The sequence below is a fragment of the Rattus norvegicus genome, chromosome 7 (assembly GCF_021556685.1).
Source record: "Rattus norvegicus strain SHRSP/BbbUtx chromosome 7, alternate assembly SHRSP_T2T, whole genome shotgun sequence".
NCBI classification, from domain to species: Eukaryota; Metazoa; Chordata; class Mammalia; order Rodentia; family Muridae; genus Rattus; species Rattus norvegicus.
Window position 1 is genome coordinate 14184996 of NC_141540.1, and position 17066 is coordinate 14202061.

General features: G+C 57.5%; 1 protein-coding gene across 5 annotated transcripts in view; it reads right to left on the reverse strand.

The window, feature by feature from the left end:
- Positions 1-17066, reverse strand: part of Dot1l (DOT1 like histone lysine methyltransferase) — a 37210-nt gene that overhangs the window by 2118 nt on the left and 18026 nt on the right. For 2 of the 5 annotated variants that reach the window (XM_087557727.1, XM_087557726.1), the window contains exons 8-28: positions 15182-15237; positions 14438-14517; positions 11947-12015; positions 11379-11485; positions 10673-10714; positions 9625-9732; positions 9284-9515; positions 8964-9077; positions 8474-8565; positions 8285-8386; positions 7949-8086; positions 7513-7638; positions 6870-7354; positions 6647-6782; positions 6009-6155; positions 5274-5403; positions 4168-4745; positions 3762-3967; positions 2966-3030; positions 1778-2728; positions 543-1173 (exon numbers count right to left, since the gene is read on the reverse strand). In XM_087557727.1, coding sequence (XP_087413853.1) covers positions 578-1173; positions 1778-2728; positions 2966-3030; positions 3762-3967; positions 4168-4745; positions 5274-5403; positions 6009-6155; positions 6647-6782; positions 6870-7354; positions 7513-7638; positions 7949-8086; positions 8285-8386; positions 8474-8565; positions 8964-9077; positions 9284-9515; positions 9625-9732; positions 10673-10714; positions 11379-11485; positions 11947-12015; positions 14438-14517; positions 15182-15237 — 4560 coding nt within the window. In that variant the 3' untranslated portion in view covers positions 543-577. 5 annotated transcript variants of the gene reach the window in all.

Here is a 17066-nt window from a genome sequence, read left to right on the forward strand (position 1 = left end):
CAGGCTACTGTAGCACAGCACCATAGCCAAGGGAGAAGCCAGAGGGCCGCCACTGGGCTCTTCGTCACTTACAGGGCTGATAGCCAGGCAGGGCTTCAGTCTCTGTTCAGGGAGAGGTAGGTGGGCCTCCCTGGACCTCAAGTGCCAACTCTATGCTCAAGGATACCAGGCTACCCCAGGCAGGTGCCTGCTCATGGACAGCCTAGAACCTCACCCACTGATTACCCCTTAATCTCCTCTGCGCAGCTGGACTTGAGGGTGGAGGCTAAAGATAAAACTGCAGCCCCATCATTATGAACTGCTGTGGGCCAGGAGCCCCACAGTGGGTGTGGGCTAACCTTGGCTCCTCCGGTTTACCACACAGTGAATCTTATCACTTCGGCTGTCCTCTCAGCGCCTGGCTGAGGGCCAGGTACTCTTGCACAATGGCGGCCCTGCCTGCCTCCCTTTGCCTCCCATCTCTACTCCTCAGGACCCCAGGCATCTGCTGAGCCCTGCCAGCCGTCTTCTGGGAAAGGAGGACGGTTTGGCTCTAGCCTTACCTTACAGAACATGAACTGCTAGCTAAGCAAGGTCTTTATCGAGGCTTAACCCCTGAAAGGTGCGCGGCATAAGGAGGCGGCATGCCAAGGGAAACCCACACAGCAGATGGCCCCGAGGTGCTGGCCTGTGGTGCGGCGGGCGCGGCCTGCGCCAGGGCCAGCCGGGGCAGGGGCTGGTGGTGCACCGTGAAGGAGGGGCGGGAGACCTTGTGTGGGAGGGAGGCGAGCTTGACAGATAGAGAGGCATTAGCAGGCTGCAGAGAGGAGGCAGAGGAGGGGGGTAAGAAAGCGTTGTTAGCCGGGAGGGAGGCCAGGCTCTGCAGAAGCACTGGCTCAGGGTTAGAAGCCAGCAGCGCAGGCGGAGGAGGCAAGGCGACGTTAGGAGGAGGGGGTGCATGGAGGACAGGTGGCCCTGCAGGAGGCCGGCCGAGATGCTGAGGAGGAAGTAGGGGAGGTGGAGGGGGCGGCCGAGTCTCAACAGAAGCCGCGGCCTGAAAGGAAGAAGCCGAGGTGCTGGCCGCCGCCTGCAGCGGGCTCAGGCCCAGCGTGGCACTGCTACACACAGCCCCGCTGCCGACACCAGCTCCAAACGGGTGAGCAGAGGCGGAGGGCACCGCGTGGGTAAAGACACCTGTAAACAGGAGAGAAAAAGCAGCTTCAACAGGCGGCACACTCCAGGCAGGCGAAGCAAGAGGAGCACAGCCGCCAGCGGGGAGAAGCAGAGGACAGCGTGACTCCGGTCCAAGCGCAGGCACAAGGAGCAAGCAGTAGGCTCAGTGTGGGACACTTACCTGCCAGGCCGAGGCCCTGCCCCTCGGGCCCACTTGCCCGCCCCTGCCCAGCCAGCACAGCACCACGCCGGGCCTGTGGCCCAGGCTCCGCTCCGCCCTGCGTCTGAGCAGTCCGAGCAGGCCCTCCTGGACTCATTCGCACCAGGCCCACTTCCACGGACCAGCCATGAGGCATGTGGGTGGTCACCTCAAACAGGGGAGGCCCCAGAAGAAAGTACTGCCCTAGTTAAGTGCACCGTGGTCTTCTGAAAACAAGAGGCATGTGTTATGAGGCAGCCAGCAGTCTCCTCCTCACACACCTTGGGTCTGTGGCCTTGCATTGGCAGGAGGCTGCACTCCCCTTATGCCCTCTAGAGAGCTTGGAAGGAGCCTGAGTAGCTGGTGAGGGACTGAGCTCCTGGACTGGGGCCAGAAGTCCTCAGAAGTTGGCCCTTCCTTGCCTACCTCCAACGGTTCCGCCGGCCACCCCAGAGGAGAAGCTGCCCATGGTGTGTGAGTTGGTCAGTCGGGTCGCAGTGGATGACACATGCACCAGGCCTGCAGCAGCTGGCACAGTGCTGAACAAGGACTGCAGCACAGAGGAGCCGGCCACAGAGCCCAGGTTGGCCTGCAGGGACATGGGGCCCAGAGTAAACTGGGGCCCAGGGGCAAAGGTGCTCAGGAAAGGCCGGGGAGCCTGGGCAGAGGGTGTCGCACTGCCCGCAGAGGAAGCCACAGTTACAAGACCAGGGCCACCAAGGAGGCCACCTGGAGGCACGGCTGCAGCAGAGATGAAGAGGTTGTGGCCGCCCTTGAAGTCCAGCTCGCGGTCACGGCCTTTGCTGGCCCTGCTGCCGTGTGGCAGTGAGACCTTGTCTGAGGGCCCACACAGGGGCAGGCTCTCTCCTGACTCCTTGCTTGCATTGCCCTCACCCTTCAGGCCACCCAGGCCCTCCGGCTGCCGCCTGCTGAGGAAGGGGTTGGCCTCTGTGGTACTGTCCTTGCCCCTCTGGGATGGGAAGCTCAGGGAGGCGCTCAGGCCCGCCACCTCCGGGCCCTTGTGGGAGAGGGAAGCACCGTCATTGAAGCTATGTAAACCGAGGTCTGCAGCAAGGCCCCCACTGAAGGCCAGGCTGTTGGGTGGGTTGGTGCCAGGGCTTGGCCCCTCAGCTGCAGCCAGAGAGCCCGCAAAACTTTTCCTTGGGTGGGTGGAGGGCTTGGCCTCAGCAGCAGGCTCCTCCAAGGACGGCCGGAAAGAGAAGAGGGGGCTGTGGCTCAGTGCAGAGCTGGCCTGTAGCGGACTGTCCATGGCCTTGGCCAAGCCGAGGTCGGAGATGGGTGAGAAGGTGGACTTCCATTTGCTGCTGTTGACAGGCTCGCCTGAGGGGACCGGCTTCCTTCCCACTAAGCCACCACCTGAGGGGAGAGGTCAGTGGCCATGAGCAGTGTCAGGGCACAGTGTCAGGCAGCGATGCTGAGAGCTGAGGAGGGCCAAGAGGCTGATGCAATGCTAAGTTTCTGTTGCTTAGGACAACAAGGCGTCTCGGTCCTACCCTCCCGACCATTCATGTAACAGATGCAGTCCCGGGCAGGCCTGCCCTGAGCACAGGGCTCCCCCACCTTCAGGCTCCAGGCAGAGAGCAGAAAACTCACCATTTTCCAGTGTCTTCGGGGGAGATTTGCTTTCTAAAGAGATTGTTGCAATTTTTCTCTCAATTCTGTGCAAAGAAAATGGTCATTTAGGTGAGTCTATGTGCCGAGAGAGGACCTGAGACTCTCAGGAAATGGAGGGTCCACAGGCTGCCCTCAAGCCCCCCAGGGAAAGACCCCTGAATAAAGCCAGAGTGAATCTGGGCAACTGGCAGTACTAAGGCCTGTGCATGGGCTACTGTGCTGAGGACCCAGGAGGTCTGCCTGGGCTGTGGCATTAGACCAAGGAACATGGTGACAATTGTTATCTGAAGCAGGGCAACCTGGGAAGAGCTTGCTATCCTGAGCCCTGCAACAGAGGCACAGCTCCAGGGCGGCAGCACATGTGCTCCTTCACAGTGGTGTACTTGGCCCACAGTGGTGTACGTGGTCCACAGTGGTGTACTTGGTGGGTCAGTGGGAATGGTGGCACTCTCTCATGTTGGCAAAGCCAAAGCATGAGCAGATGTCATGTGTGCAGCAGTGAGGCCACAGGACACCCGGAAGCTGTACAGCAGGACCTCATCAGTGCTCAACTGGTCTGCAGGGCAGCACAGTGTAGGTGTGTAGCCGGGACACATACACAGGCCCCACGCAGGCCCCCGTCAGCATTCACCAAGAAAAGCAAAGGAAGTGCACAGTAAGAACACTACCCTGACCAGGGAGGTCAGAACGAAAAGTGACACCTAGAGGACTGGGTGACACAGCCAGAGCCTGGTCCAAGACTGTCACCCTGCAGAGCTGCCTACTCAGCACTCACCGGGCACTGCTGGGCTCGTCCTCCGAGCCTGGCTCCTCATCTGACGTCAGCGGAGAGTAGTGGGCCCCATTAGTTGGGCCCAGGGGCCGCTCCTTCCTGAGCACTGGAGGCTGGTCATGGTCCTGGTAGGGTGTGGGGGAGCTCTTCAGTGAGCTCTCCGGGGATGAGATGGCTGTGATCTCCAGGGGCTGGTTGATGTTGCTGACCTATGAAGTCAGGGCAGGGCAGATGAGTGAACCACATGCCCAGGCTAGGGTCTTGGGGACCTTGTGGAAGTACAAGTAGAGAGAGGAGAGAGCCAGCACACCAGCCACTGTCCTTGCACCCCACGTCCTTAGCTGCCCTGGAGCCCCACAGGCCACCTGAGTGGCGCTTGCCCACTCTGCTCTACAGGGCCTGCACTTACCATGGAGGTGAGATTGAGAGGCGACCCCGAAGACTGTGTAAAGAGGCCAGCGACGGTTGGCAGAGCTCGGCGCTTGGGGGACACACCCGTGGTGAGGCTAGGCGTTCCAGCTGATGCACGCTTCCTTCTGCTACGCTTACGACTGTCCTGCCCATGGCTCTGAACACAATCCCCACGGGTGCCAGAGGTCAAGGGGCTGTGCCTGGTGGAAGGCGACTGCCTGGAGCTGGCACCAGCTGAAATGCTGAACACAATCCTCCTCTTAGCTTCACTCTCTGGGTCTGAGAAGGCAGGATCAGCAGGCAGCTCCCCTTTGCCGGTGTCTGGCAGTGAGCCCTGGGTGGTCACACTCAGGCGGGGACTGGCTGCGAGCTGGTGGGCAGGAGAGGCAGGGCCCGAGTTGCGAGACTGCGGCAGGAGAGGTGGATGTTGTGGCGGTGTGCTGCGAGACCCCATGGTGCCAAAGAGGCTGCTGGGGCCAGAGGACTCCTCAAAAACAGCAGATTCCATTCCAGAGGCCAGAGGTGCTGGGCTGCTGGCCAGAGCCCCACTGATGGCCACCGAACCAGCATAGAAACCTACCAATGAAGATAGCAATTTCTTACGGAAAGCAAGGAAGCCAAGCATACTGGTAGGGGCGATGAGGACACCTCACCGTGGAAGGGACAAACTGAAGTCAGGAACAGCTTTCTAGAAGAGCTGGAGGCTACAGGACTCTGAGGTTGGCATTCTGAGCACCAGCAGATGTGGGTGGACCAGACTCAAAGAGGAAGAAGCCTCCTGACTTCAGTCACCTCCAAACACCAGGGCACAAAGGGTGCTACCCCTTCTGTGAGCTGTCGAAACCTTCAAGGCCCAGCTGACCCCAGCACAGGACAGCTTTCAGGAAATGGTCCAGACTTTAAGCATCCCTCAGGAAAAGGTGCCTGGCCTGACCTAGCCCAAAACAAGTCAGCAGAAAACTAGAGGTCCACCTTCCCCAAACAGGATCCTGGGCTCAGAACCTCAGGGCTACACACTATGTAACCTTGGTCCCTATTTCTGTCCCACAGTGGCATCTTCTCCCCAGGGATTCAGCCCCAATGGGGTGCGAGTGCAAAGGTCACCTGTGGGCGCCACAGTGAGGCTCCTGCTTCCTGCCGCAGCACCCCCTGCACCATGGGTGGAAGCACCAATCTGCTTCTCAAGTGTGGATGAGGAGTCTCGAGGCTGGGGCACAGGGCTGGGAGTGCTCCTCTGCAAGAGAAACCCCACCTAGTGAGAGCCGGGGCCACAGCAGCAGGCCCAACCAGGGGCAATGGGGCAGAAGGGTAGAGGGCAGAGCAGGGCAGACCACAGAGGACAGAGCTGTGCTAAGCTCAGAGTCCAAGCCGAAGACCAGGTCACATCTAGTTAACAAGGAGTGGGACAGGAATAAGATGGTCCCAAGCCAAGGCCAGCCACAACTACATGTGACCTGGGACACACTAGACACTGCCTCAAGTAAGGCAAGAGGAAGGCAGGGTTGCACTGTGGGCCCAGCCCACCCTCTGTGAACAACAGGCCACTCCTTCCTGACGGCCAGCAATCAGAAACAGCAGCATGGGGCCGTGCCTTCCCCTGCTGCTTGAGTGGCTAAAACATCCTGAGAGGACTTTTCCATTTCTCCTCTGCTTATGCATCTCACAAAATACACCCAGGGCCTAACTCCACGGCAGCAGAATTAGCTGTGGACATGGCCCTTGGCAGTTCTGGGCTCAATCACAACAGCATTCAACAGTCATAAAGACCACGGTTGCTCCTGAAGCCAACCACAGCCAGTGTCACCACCACGATCACCACCACCTGGTCTGGCAACTCACCGCCCTCTCGGCACGGCTGGGCAGCACCACGCTGGCTAGCGGGATGCTGACAGGCAGCTTGTTGGGCTGTACTGTGCTGAGTGGAATGCTGACAGGCAGGCTGGTGATGGTCTCCCCATGGCTGCTGTAGGCACGCTCCTTTACACCCTGCCAATAGACAGCCATGTGTCACCGAGGCCTGGATGGCAGCTCAGCCACAGACCCACCACAGAAGCTATATCCTCAGGTCACGGGCTGATAGCTCCTTCAAGGTCCTTGTGTGGAGTTGAGGACAGTGCACACTCCTCTGTTTCTGAGACCTGTCACTGTGGACTGCCAGGCCTCACAAGGACCCTGCCTGTTCCTCCCAAACCTCATTCCATCTCTGTAAATGTAGTGGAGACTCCAACCCCTTGGTCCCACTCCAGATCCCCCAAGCAACTAACTCTAACCTGTAAGCATGAGTCCCCCAAGGACACCCGAGGAAGGCTCTGACACACTCGACTGTAACCACATCATGAAGTCTCGGAATGCCAGTCCCCATTTCCTCCCCAGGTCTCCAAACTAAGCTCCAGCATCCTACAGACGAGGATGCCCTTGGGCAGTGTAGTTGCCCATCCACTCCTCACACCAGGCAGCTTCTTTAGAGCGGCCCTTACCTTCTCACTACCCCTCTCGGAAGTGAGGGGTGAGGTTGCCGGGGAGGCCAGCGGTGGATCCTGGGGGCTGAGCTTCATGCTGTTCGACAAGCCAGGGCTCTGGTAGGGAAGGCTGTTCTCCTTGGCATGCTCTGGCCTGCAACAAAAGGCCGGTCACTCTGCCCATGTCCAGCAGGCACAGGGCAGCAATGGTGGCAGAGCCACTATGTGCACTCGTCCTCACCGAGGGTGTGGCTCACTAGTAGCTGCTTTGCTGGCCCCGGTGTGGTCCTGGCTCAGGTGCCGCCTCAACACAATCTTGGCCGGTGACAACCGGGTGTAGTCAGGCAAAGCCAGGCCAGACAGCTTCTCCAGCCGAGGCCGGCCACTGTGGCTAGGGGTGCAGGGCACGACCTCCTGGTCCAAGGGGGAGGCCAGATACTGGGGGGTGTTCTGCTTGGACGAGGGCCGACTAGCTGCACCGCAGAGCTCATAGCTGGCGGCATGGCCATTCATGGACAGCTCAGGGCTCATGCTGCTGAGGTGTGGGAGGGAGAGCTTGGCACAGTCCAGCTCAAGGCGCAAGCGCCCAGCGTCAGACTCCAGCTCGCGGCCCAGGGCACCCTTGCCACGCAGGTGCAGGGACAGAGCGTCATCTGGTGGCACACAGGACTTCAACTGCAGGAGCTCCTGCTGGCGCTGGGTCTTCTCCAGCTCCACGATGCTGATCTACAGGGTAGGAGGGGTGTCACAGAGCAGCCCAGACTCTGCCCAGCAGGGTAGGTGGCACGTGGTGGCCCAAGGACATGCACACTCCTGTTGTCCATCCTCACAGGTGCCCTTCTGAGGGTGAAGATGGGGTCTGATGCATCATCCCAGTAGCCTACCTGCAGCTCTAGGCAGTGCCGCTGCTTCTCTGAGATCTGGCTCCGCAGGGCCTGCTTCTCTTTCCGCAGGTTCTCCAGGGACAAGGTGGACCAGTCAAGCCTCAGCTCTTCGCACCGGGCCCTGAGCTGTGAATACATGGACAGGAAGTCTCAGCAGCCAAAGAGATCGAGGGCCAGGCTCTCTGGGCAGTGCAATAGATCCCTCTTACAGTGGTAACACAGAGCATCAGTGCCCACCCCCCAACAAGCACTGTAATAAAGGCCAGAGTGACATGGTACAGGACCCTGGCAAGACAGAAAGATGGAAAGAGTCCAGCAAGAGCATGGAGGGGAGGAAGCAAGTCCGGCACCAGAGCACACATCTGGGCCAGCCGAGTGGGCACTCCAGCCTCCACCCCATGCATGCACACTCAGCAGCGGCAGCCCCTGCACGCACCAGCCGCAGGCTCTGGCTCCGAAGCTCGCTGTTGTCCTTCTCCAGCTGTTCCGACTGCTCCCGCAGCTGCTGGTTGTGGGCAGAGATTTCCTTCTGGGCCTGAATCAGGTCATTGTAGGTCAGTGCCTTCACGCCCAACTGGGGATGCAGAAGACAAAGCACCGTGAGTCCCAGTTCACAGGAACAAAAGGGCTGACAGCCACCCTACAGCTCTGATCCAAGTACAGCTGAGGCCGTTCTGTGTCACTGCTTCCACAAGGACAAGGGAAGCTATCTTTGATTGCCCCAAACCCTGGGTCAGGTATCTGCTGAAGTGGACAGGCAGCCTCCAGTCACCTCATCCAGCTTCTGCTGGAACAGCCTGCGGATCTCTTCCTTTTGTGCCTGGCAATGGCTGAAGAGCTGCTGGGCTGTACCCAGCAGTTGTGTGTTCTTCTCCTGCAGAGGAAGACAGGAGAAGGTGACCACAGAGCACCCCCAGGCAGCCCTAAGCTGAGCACTGACATTGAGGCAGAGCCTGCACACCTTCTCCTGGTCCAGAAGCTGCTGCAGGTTGGCCTTGTACTGCGGGGTCTTCGTGTAGGCCAGGAACTGCAGGTACTGGATCTTGAAGGACTCTGGAGGCCCAAGCACAGCATGTAAGACAGAGCTGATGCAGGATGGTGGCCATCAGACAAGGGAGGCCATTGGGCCCGTCCTGCTGTGATTTCCCCTTGTCTCACAGTGCGGGAGGGTCCCTCTTGGCAGAATGGACAGCCCTACATCCCAGGAGCAGATCTCTCCTGCCAGCCTTCCCCGTACAGCGAGTTTTCTCCACAGAGCTCCCCAAATACTGAGAGGTCAGTCACACAGGCGCCCAGATGTGGCTCTAGGTGCCTGAGGTGAGTCAATCTCAGCTACTCAACAGAGGCCAACATAAGCCACCCTAAGCCAGGCCATGCAGCGTGGGCTTGACTGGGACCCGACCACTTGCATAGCCCCCAAGAAGGGTTTCAAGATCAGAACTAGGACCCACCTAACAGCTTCTGCAGCGCGGGTGGGGTGGGAGCCACTAGCAGTGGGTCGGGCGAGTGCAGCGGCGTGCTCGGAGGTAGCTGGTAGAACGGGCTGTGGGGGGCCCTGTATGCATCTGCAGGAGAGAGGCAGGGCCCCGTCAGCTACCAACACAACTACTGAGGGCAACAAATTTGTCAAATCTGAGGTTTGAAACAGCCATGGGATCCAAATGCACTGGGCTCCTCCTGGCACACAGCAGAGGCTCACAGTCACGTGAACGGGGACTCGGGTAGGCAGGACGAACACCCACTCTGCCATGCAGAAGAGAAAGAGGCTCACCCTGGGGTGAGGCTGAGGGTGGGGCTGGGGGCGGAGAGTGCAGGAGATCCAGTGTGCTTTGGCTCTTCTTGGACTTGCGATCGGCACTGGCAGCACTCATTTTCTTGGGTCGCCCACGCTTCCGGCCAGCCATTTTTCTCCCTTTCTTGTTCAGTTTCTTCTTCCGGGCTTTGGAGGGAGATTGCTTTTTGACGGTGGCCACACCTGATTTTTCTTCCTCAGCACCAGAATCCTGGAGGACACAGCACAGGCAGTGAAGGAACATAGCAGGAGTGCTCACAAGGCATAGCCTTGGGCACCCCATCCATCTAGCAGCCCCGTGCTGGACGAGGCTATCTCACCGCAGGGGCCTCGGTGGCAGCTGCCTTGCTCTCAGGGACTTTGGTGGGTGTGGTCGCGTTGCTCTTGTTCTCTCGCTGCTGCCTGCGCCTAGCTGCCTCCTGCTCCTCCTGAAGGGAAGTGGTGGGTAAGTGTCCACACCGCTGGAGGATCTAACTCTGCTCCAGCACGAATGAAACAGCCACATACAGAAGGTAATTGGGAGAGTCCCAGTGCCCGACTTGGGCCCCACAGCCCTTCTGTGGGGAAGACATGAGCCTGTCATGGAGCTGTGGCCTAGGATTGCTCTTGCACTGACAGCCACAGGACCACAAGGCAATGAAAGCTCATAGGACATGCCAGGCAACATAGAAAGACCCAACTCAGCAGGACAGATATGGTCCCCAAAGGACTAGGCAAAGCCAAACCACACATTCAAGACCTATGTCCTCTTGGCTGGCACAGCACGGCCACCGCTGACTTGAACTCAGCTCATCTGACCTTCATGAGGTGCACACCCGCATGCGCTTGTGGGATCAGACTGTGACCAGACCCTCACTGAGGACACGCACTGTTTCTAAGCTCTGGACTCTGCTGGGTGGGATGCTCTCCGTGGTGGTGGGGTAACTGTCTGCAAGGCGCCTACACTCCCGGACAGTGCAGCACCTCACCCAGAAACAGCTGCTCGGCTGCTGGGCTCTGCTCTGAGTGCCCGAGTGCAGTGAACACATCTTTGTTTACATCTCCCCGGGGAGAGGCACAGAACAGCCACCTCTCTGTGTCCCTGGCACAGACAGGAAACGCGCAGCAGGGTTCTAGAGACAGGCAGCCTCAACTGTTAGTGCATACCCGTGTCTTGGGGACACATGACATCATGTGACAAAGAACGCACCTGGCCTCTCTTCAGGACCATCATTCACAGAATCATGGACACCCAACCCATTAAAAGAGCTTAGGGCCTTCAGGGGCTCTGGGTGGACCTGGGATCTCTGGCCACACACGCCACAAGCATACATAACTAGGCACCATGACACTTGTGTTGGATCAGAGTCAAGAGAGATGCAAACTTACCCTGAGTTTTGGATTTTTCAGACTAGAAAAATAGTTTTCAAGCTAAAGAGAAAAAGAAAAGGCTTTGTTAGAAGTGGGCCCTAGGCATGAACACAGGATGACCACAAAGAGATGCTGCGTCCCACACAGCTGCCAGGCACAGCAGTGAACACAAAGGTGGCTGGCACAAGGCAGCTGACCTTGACTCCCCAGACTGTTAAGGACCAGTGGCCAAGACCTCCTAGGGTGGACACCAGCTACCACACTGGGACCTATGTGTGACGCCACAGGGAATCCGTGCCTCCGTGAGGAGCCCTGCATGGCTCTTCCCCTTTCCCCACAGTGAGAAGAGCAGGTCAGAGCCAGTGCTGGCTGTTAGCTGCCAAGTCACGGCACTGACCCAGGGAGGACAGTGAACAAAGCACGATTGTCAGCACGCTGCTTCCAGGAGCCCAGAGGCTACCAGGACACACAGAGAACAGAGCTCAGGCTTTCATACAAAGAGCTCTGGCCGGCAGGGGATGCTATGAGGAGAACGGTGGGGAACAGGTCAGCACACATCAGGGCTGGCAGGCTGGTGGGAACGAGGTGGGCACAGGTACAGAGCCCCAAGGCTGAGACTACTATGGCATCTACTCATCAGGAAAACCAAGGACCAAGCCCCAGAGCTGCCAGGGCATGGCCTGTGCTTCCACCCTTCTCTTTAGGGTTTCAAGTGGGGACTCACTATGGTGCGGTCAATGGTGTGCAGGTAGTAGGAGACAGGCTTGCCAGTCCATGACACAGAGCCCTTCAGGGGCGACAGCTCCACCACACGCATGATGGTGCCAATGTCTATGGGAAGAGCGTCAGGTCAGGACTGTGCAGACTGCTACTGCTCGTGTCTCCATGAGCAGTCTGCACAGCAGCATCCCCCAAAGCCTGCCCAGCCACTGAGACAGGGAATGGCCTAAGGCCCCTCAGGAACGAGGTAGGAAGCACATACAAATGGAGTCGGGCTTCGAGACTAGCCAGAACCAAAACAAGATCACCCAGAGTCAAAGCAAGCATGCAGACCCTGAGCTGGGCTAGTTAGTCGCCTAATGCAGGGAGGCCCACAGGAAGGCTGGCTACTGCTGCAGGCAGGACTCTGCACCCTAAGGCCTTTCTTGGACTACCATGTCTTCTTGAAGAAACACATTAGAAGGGGACATGTGTGATGTACAGTGGGCAGAGTCTGGGGAGCACCCAGCTGAGCCCCATCTGAGTGGGCACAGGAAGCTGGCACCCTGTGCGCCACTGGACCCAGAGCTTACCACTCAAGTTCCTGCTGTTGATCCTGAAGTTCAGAGGGGCAAAGGGCTTTGAGGATACGATTCTGCCGCCTGCAACACAGAAGCATGTCACTGACACGTGTAAGAAAAACCCACATAGCACACACATAACTGCAGACCGTAAACTCAGCCATGGGTTGGAGCAAAAGTGAGGAGTACCAGTCCAGAAGATGCTAGTTCTCACAAAACCGCACTGAAGCTCATCCTATACTGCACCATGGTAGCACTGAGTACCCGGGTCATAGGGTCATGGTGGCACCCAGGCACCATAGGGTACAGGAGGGAGATTGCTGTGAGCCATGTTACCAGGACCAGAGGCTGAGCAAAGGCCTGTCTTGCAGCAGCTCCCTTAAAACCCATCGGGAGGAGACCTACAGGCACCACAGCTCACTGGTCTCCCCAGCATTCTGGCAGCTAAGAGTGGGAACTGCAGAGTCTGAGGACAAGACTAGGCTAAGTAGCAATATTCCTGTTTAAAATAGGGTTGAGAATCTGACTGGCTACTGTGGTCCTTGAGGCTGGGGATGTGACCGCCAGGGCAGGGGACAGGATCAGAAATGAGTCCCAAGAGGCAAGGAGAGCCACACCAAACCACAGAGTTTAATTGCATTCAAACCTGTGACAGTCACACAGGAAGAACCTTAAACACAATAGTTTGGCTGTCTTGAAGGTGCGTGCCTATTTAGTCCTAGCATGAGGTGGGCAGATCATCAGGGATATAGAGAGACCCTATCTCAAAACAACGAAACCGAGCCCGACTTTTATGAATGAAGCAGATTCTTTTCCATATATAAGAAAGCAATGTGGCGGATAGGGGAGATTGAGATGGAGCATCTCACGAAGCCCAGGCTAGCTCAGAACGTCTTTTGTAGTGAAGGCCAGCCCCAGAGTTCAAAGCCTCCTGCCTTGGCCTACCAGATGCTAGAAGAGGCCTAAGCTCCACCACCAGAGACATTCAAAAGACTCTAGCTGGCATGGTGGCACATATTTGTCACCCCACCACTGTCCCAGGAGGCTGAGGCAACACTGTTCTGGGATAGCCTAGACTCTTGACACACACACACAAGGTTGATTACAATAGTGCACTGGTCTCTAGCCACACTCAAAGAACGGCTTTCTGTGCACTATCCCCCAGCAAAAGGGCCCAGCCAGGCCAGAACAAGGTCAGGCTCCTGTCTCCACTCTGTGGGAAAACAGCAATGACTAACGGGTCAGGCAGGAAAGACACAGGCCAGCCTGGCCAGCACGCCATGGACTTCCCTAAGCAGGAACGGTGTAACCCAGGAACACCCACAACCAGGCATCTGTGCTGGGTAGTTTTTGTCAAGTTGACACAAACCAGGGCCATCACCTGAGAACATGCCACCATCAGACTGGCCTGTAGGCAGTGCGAGGGGCCCTGTCTTGACTGGTGTGGGAGGCCCAGCAAGGTCCTGAGCAGTGTCAGAAAGGTGCTTGAGTTCATTGGCAGTCTTCCGCCATGGCTCCTGTTTTCAGTTCCTGCCCTGACTGCCTGTGGTGATGGACTGTGAGCAGCTGTGTAAACCAAAAGGCCTGTTCCTTTGTGGGCTGCTCTAGGTCATGGTATTTATACAGCACAGAGAGCACACAGGGACAACCCCACAGCAGAAGTCAGCAGCAGGGAACGTGGCTCTCTGCAGACACAGAAGGGGTCAGAGCACCGCACTGAGGGCTGGGGCTGGCTATGCACTCAGAGCATGGTTCCCTGGACAACGGGCCTTACTGGCCCTTGGGAGACAGACAGGTTAGCCGGGGGCTGGATGACTCACAAAGTCACAGCAGTAAGACAGAAGCTACTGTGGTAGTGCACACTCTGATCAAGTTCAGGACTGGCCTGGGTCTCAGCTAGACCCTGCCTGGAATGGGACCATGGACGGGATGAAGACGGGAAATGAGGCAGAGTGAAGCTCAAGTGCAGTGTCTGCAGAGCATAAGGGCCCTGGGCTCCTCCCCAGCACCAAGTAATGGACTCTAAAAGTATGGGGGAGGGTAAGGACAGACCCCATGGCACAAAGTTGGCACATCTGTGACAGCTAAGAGGCTGTAAAGTATGGGTACTTCTGCACTGGGGCATGACAGGCACATGAAGTGCAGATAGCCCTGGCTCTCCACAAGGGGCAGCAGCGTGTGTTATACACAACCCCTCGTTCTGAAGCAGTCACCACCATGGAAGAGTAATAGACACAAACATGTACAGGCATATCACACGCTCACGAGCAAAGAGCCCTGGTGTAGATGGGGCTGCAGGAGACTGCTTCTGAGCTGGGTTAGCCTTTCAACTATCTGCTGGCTGGCTGGGATGTGTTGGGGCAGAAGTGCCTTTGGCCACCAGGCCCCATTTTTGCCACCTAGCCCAGGAGCTGGGGAAGGGTTGCTGAGGACCTCTTAAGGAAGACGGATGTGCCTGCGTGTCCCCCTAGGGGTGGTGGTACGAGGCCTGTGGATGCGTTACCTTCCTTCATGTTTGCGAATCGTTCCTTCAGCTGGTGATCCACCTCAGGACCAAAGGCAAAGTTATTCACAAATATAACACTGCAAAACAATGTTCCAGTTCAGTAAGACGGAGGCTGTGCATGGGAAGTCCCAGCCTGGACACAGCCTGCCGCCGCCGGTCCTGCCAGGTGCTATCCCGCCTGCCCACCCACCTGAGCTGAGCAGAGTAAGCAGGAAAGCAGGGGCAGGGGACAGGCACAATTGCCCCTCAGAGGAGGCTGCAAGCCCTGGGTCAAAACTCCAGCCCAGCCTGTTTTGAACATTGGTGATTCTGAAATCAAGAGAGCTCCCGGAAGTACTCTCTACAACAGAGTTCAGGGACAGAACTGTCCACAGAAGACAGGGCAGACACAGGGTATAAGCAAAGAGGAACACTGACAAGCAGGCAGGTGCAATGGGACAGGCAGGCTACTCCCCAATAGAAAACACAGGGGCGAGGCCCCAAATCACCTGGAACCCTGACAGACTGACCCCATGAAAGGACAGCACGGATGCTCAAGGGCACCAGCATGGGGGCTGCTGCGCACCACGTGGGACTAAACAGACAAGGGCAGGACAGGGGCCACAGCCAGGTCAACACCCAGGAGGGGCTGGCACCCTTAAAGCAGCAGACCCGCCCCACCCTCCACAGCAGCCACCCACATCTGGAGAGCAAGTCAGAGGTCCCAGCACAGCCAGCAGCATAGGCCACAGCCGGCCGTACCTCGTGTTGGCGATCCGTTCCCTCCACTCCTCTGAGAGGAAGTCACCTCGCTCCAGCTAAGGAAAAAAGGAACACGTTTACTCACAGACTTGCTTGGTTCAAACCCAGTTCCCCGCAACTGCTGTGAGAGACATGGAATGAGCTGGGTCTCAAGGTGGGAAGGCGACCCGATAGCCAGTGGACAGCTCTACAGAAAACAGGGACTGAACCCCAGCAGGAAGTAGAACCTACTCAGGGACGGACAAGAGGTTGGCCTGGGTCCAGGTGAGAAGCCACAGTGCTGTGTGCTTGGCCAGCCAGTCCTCCTTGCACCCTAGACCATGTCCCCAGAAGAACAGCGTCACACAGGCCATTTGCTGACCCTACAGACATGACACCTATCTATGTGATTAATAAGCCACTGGACTAATTAATCCTTGTCCCTTGTCACTGTCCACCAGCGCTGTTCCTGCAGATGAGGAGGTAGCCTTGGCATAATACATAATGGGTTAATAATACATGTTTGCTGCACAAATGACCCCAAAACTATGGCCTGTCCCCAGCAGTGGGCCTGCTGCCTGCACTCGTGTCCTTCAGCACTGATGTCATTTCGCCTCAGGGAAACAGCTTTTACCCCAACTGCCCAGAGCCATGATCTGGATTCTGTGTTCTAAGACCACTGCTGAGGTGCTGGGCATGAGCCCTAGGAAAAACCACCTGCCCTGCACGGAGGTCACAGGAGTTACAGGGTTCATGATGCCCAAAAGGCAGGGGTATCCACGTGCTAGGAGGAGGACACTTGGCAATCCACAGGAGTAAGGCTCTGATGTATTACAGGACAGTCTGGGACACCATGATAGGCAAATCTACTGACCACAAGAGATTTATGACTATCTAGAGCTGAGGGGAGACAGGGCTGTTAACCATGCATGGGGTCATGGCCGAAGCCCACAGTGGAGGCACCACATGCTGTGAGTGATGGGGTATCCCATAGAGGTGCAGGTCCAGAGCACCTCCCACTCTGCTAGGATGAGGCTTAACCTGCCCAGGAGTAGCTGAGCAGAGGAACCATGTACAGCCCAAGCACACGTCCAGGCCAGGCCCACCTCTTTACCCCTCAGTGACCTTCTGACTCTTCTTTGCTCTGTTGTACACAACAGCCAGGCCAAGGGAAGGGGTTTAAGTCTCCAAAACGCAGGGCCGTCTCTGGGCCCTAGGGGATTTGGCCTCTGAGGCTCCCAACTCCCCAACAGGAGGTTTCTAATCTAAACCACCGGAGCCAAAAACCAAGACCCTGCACCATCCCTGCAGAGCACGCAGCCTGAACCGATAAGACAGCTAAGCTGTGTGTGCACTTACACCTTGGGTGCTGGGTTTCCGGATGAGGACACCCTACAGTGTGTTTTGGGACTTCCAGGAAGAGTTCTACATGCCCTGATGGTCCCCCTGGCTCCTCGTGGGCCTTGCCTGTGGCGGACGGCTGGGTGCTGCAGCTGTAGGAACAGCATCAGGCTGACTCCACTCCAGGAATTTGATACGTGCCTGCTATGGCCTCTGGAGCCCACTGTCCAGAACAGACCTCACCCTGCAGTCGTATCAGGTGTGAAACCAGCATCTCTCCCCCTGCAGATCCCAGTGCTATCCTGGCAGGCCAGGCAAGGAAGCCTGGGGAGACAGCTAGATTGTGGCCAGGGATGGAAGCCCAAGCCTGAACAAATGCTGCTCTGTAGAAATCCTTGTTGACACACGTGGTGTCCTGCAGGGAAGCCACTTCAGTCAAGAAACCCTTGAAATTAAGCACAGGTGCTGGGCCCTCCCTCTCCAAGCGTACGTATATAAGCAAGAAGGGTCGCTAAGAGTCACTGTCACACCAGCCAAGCTGCTAAGCTGCCAGGGAGAGGCAGGC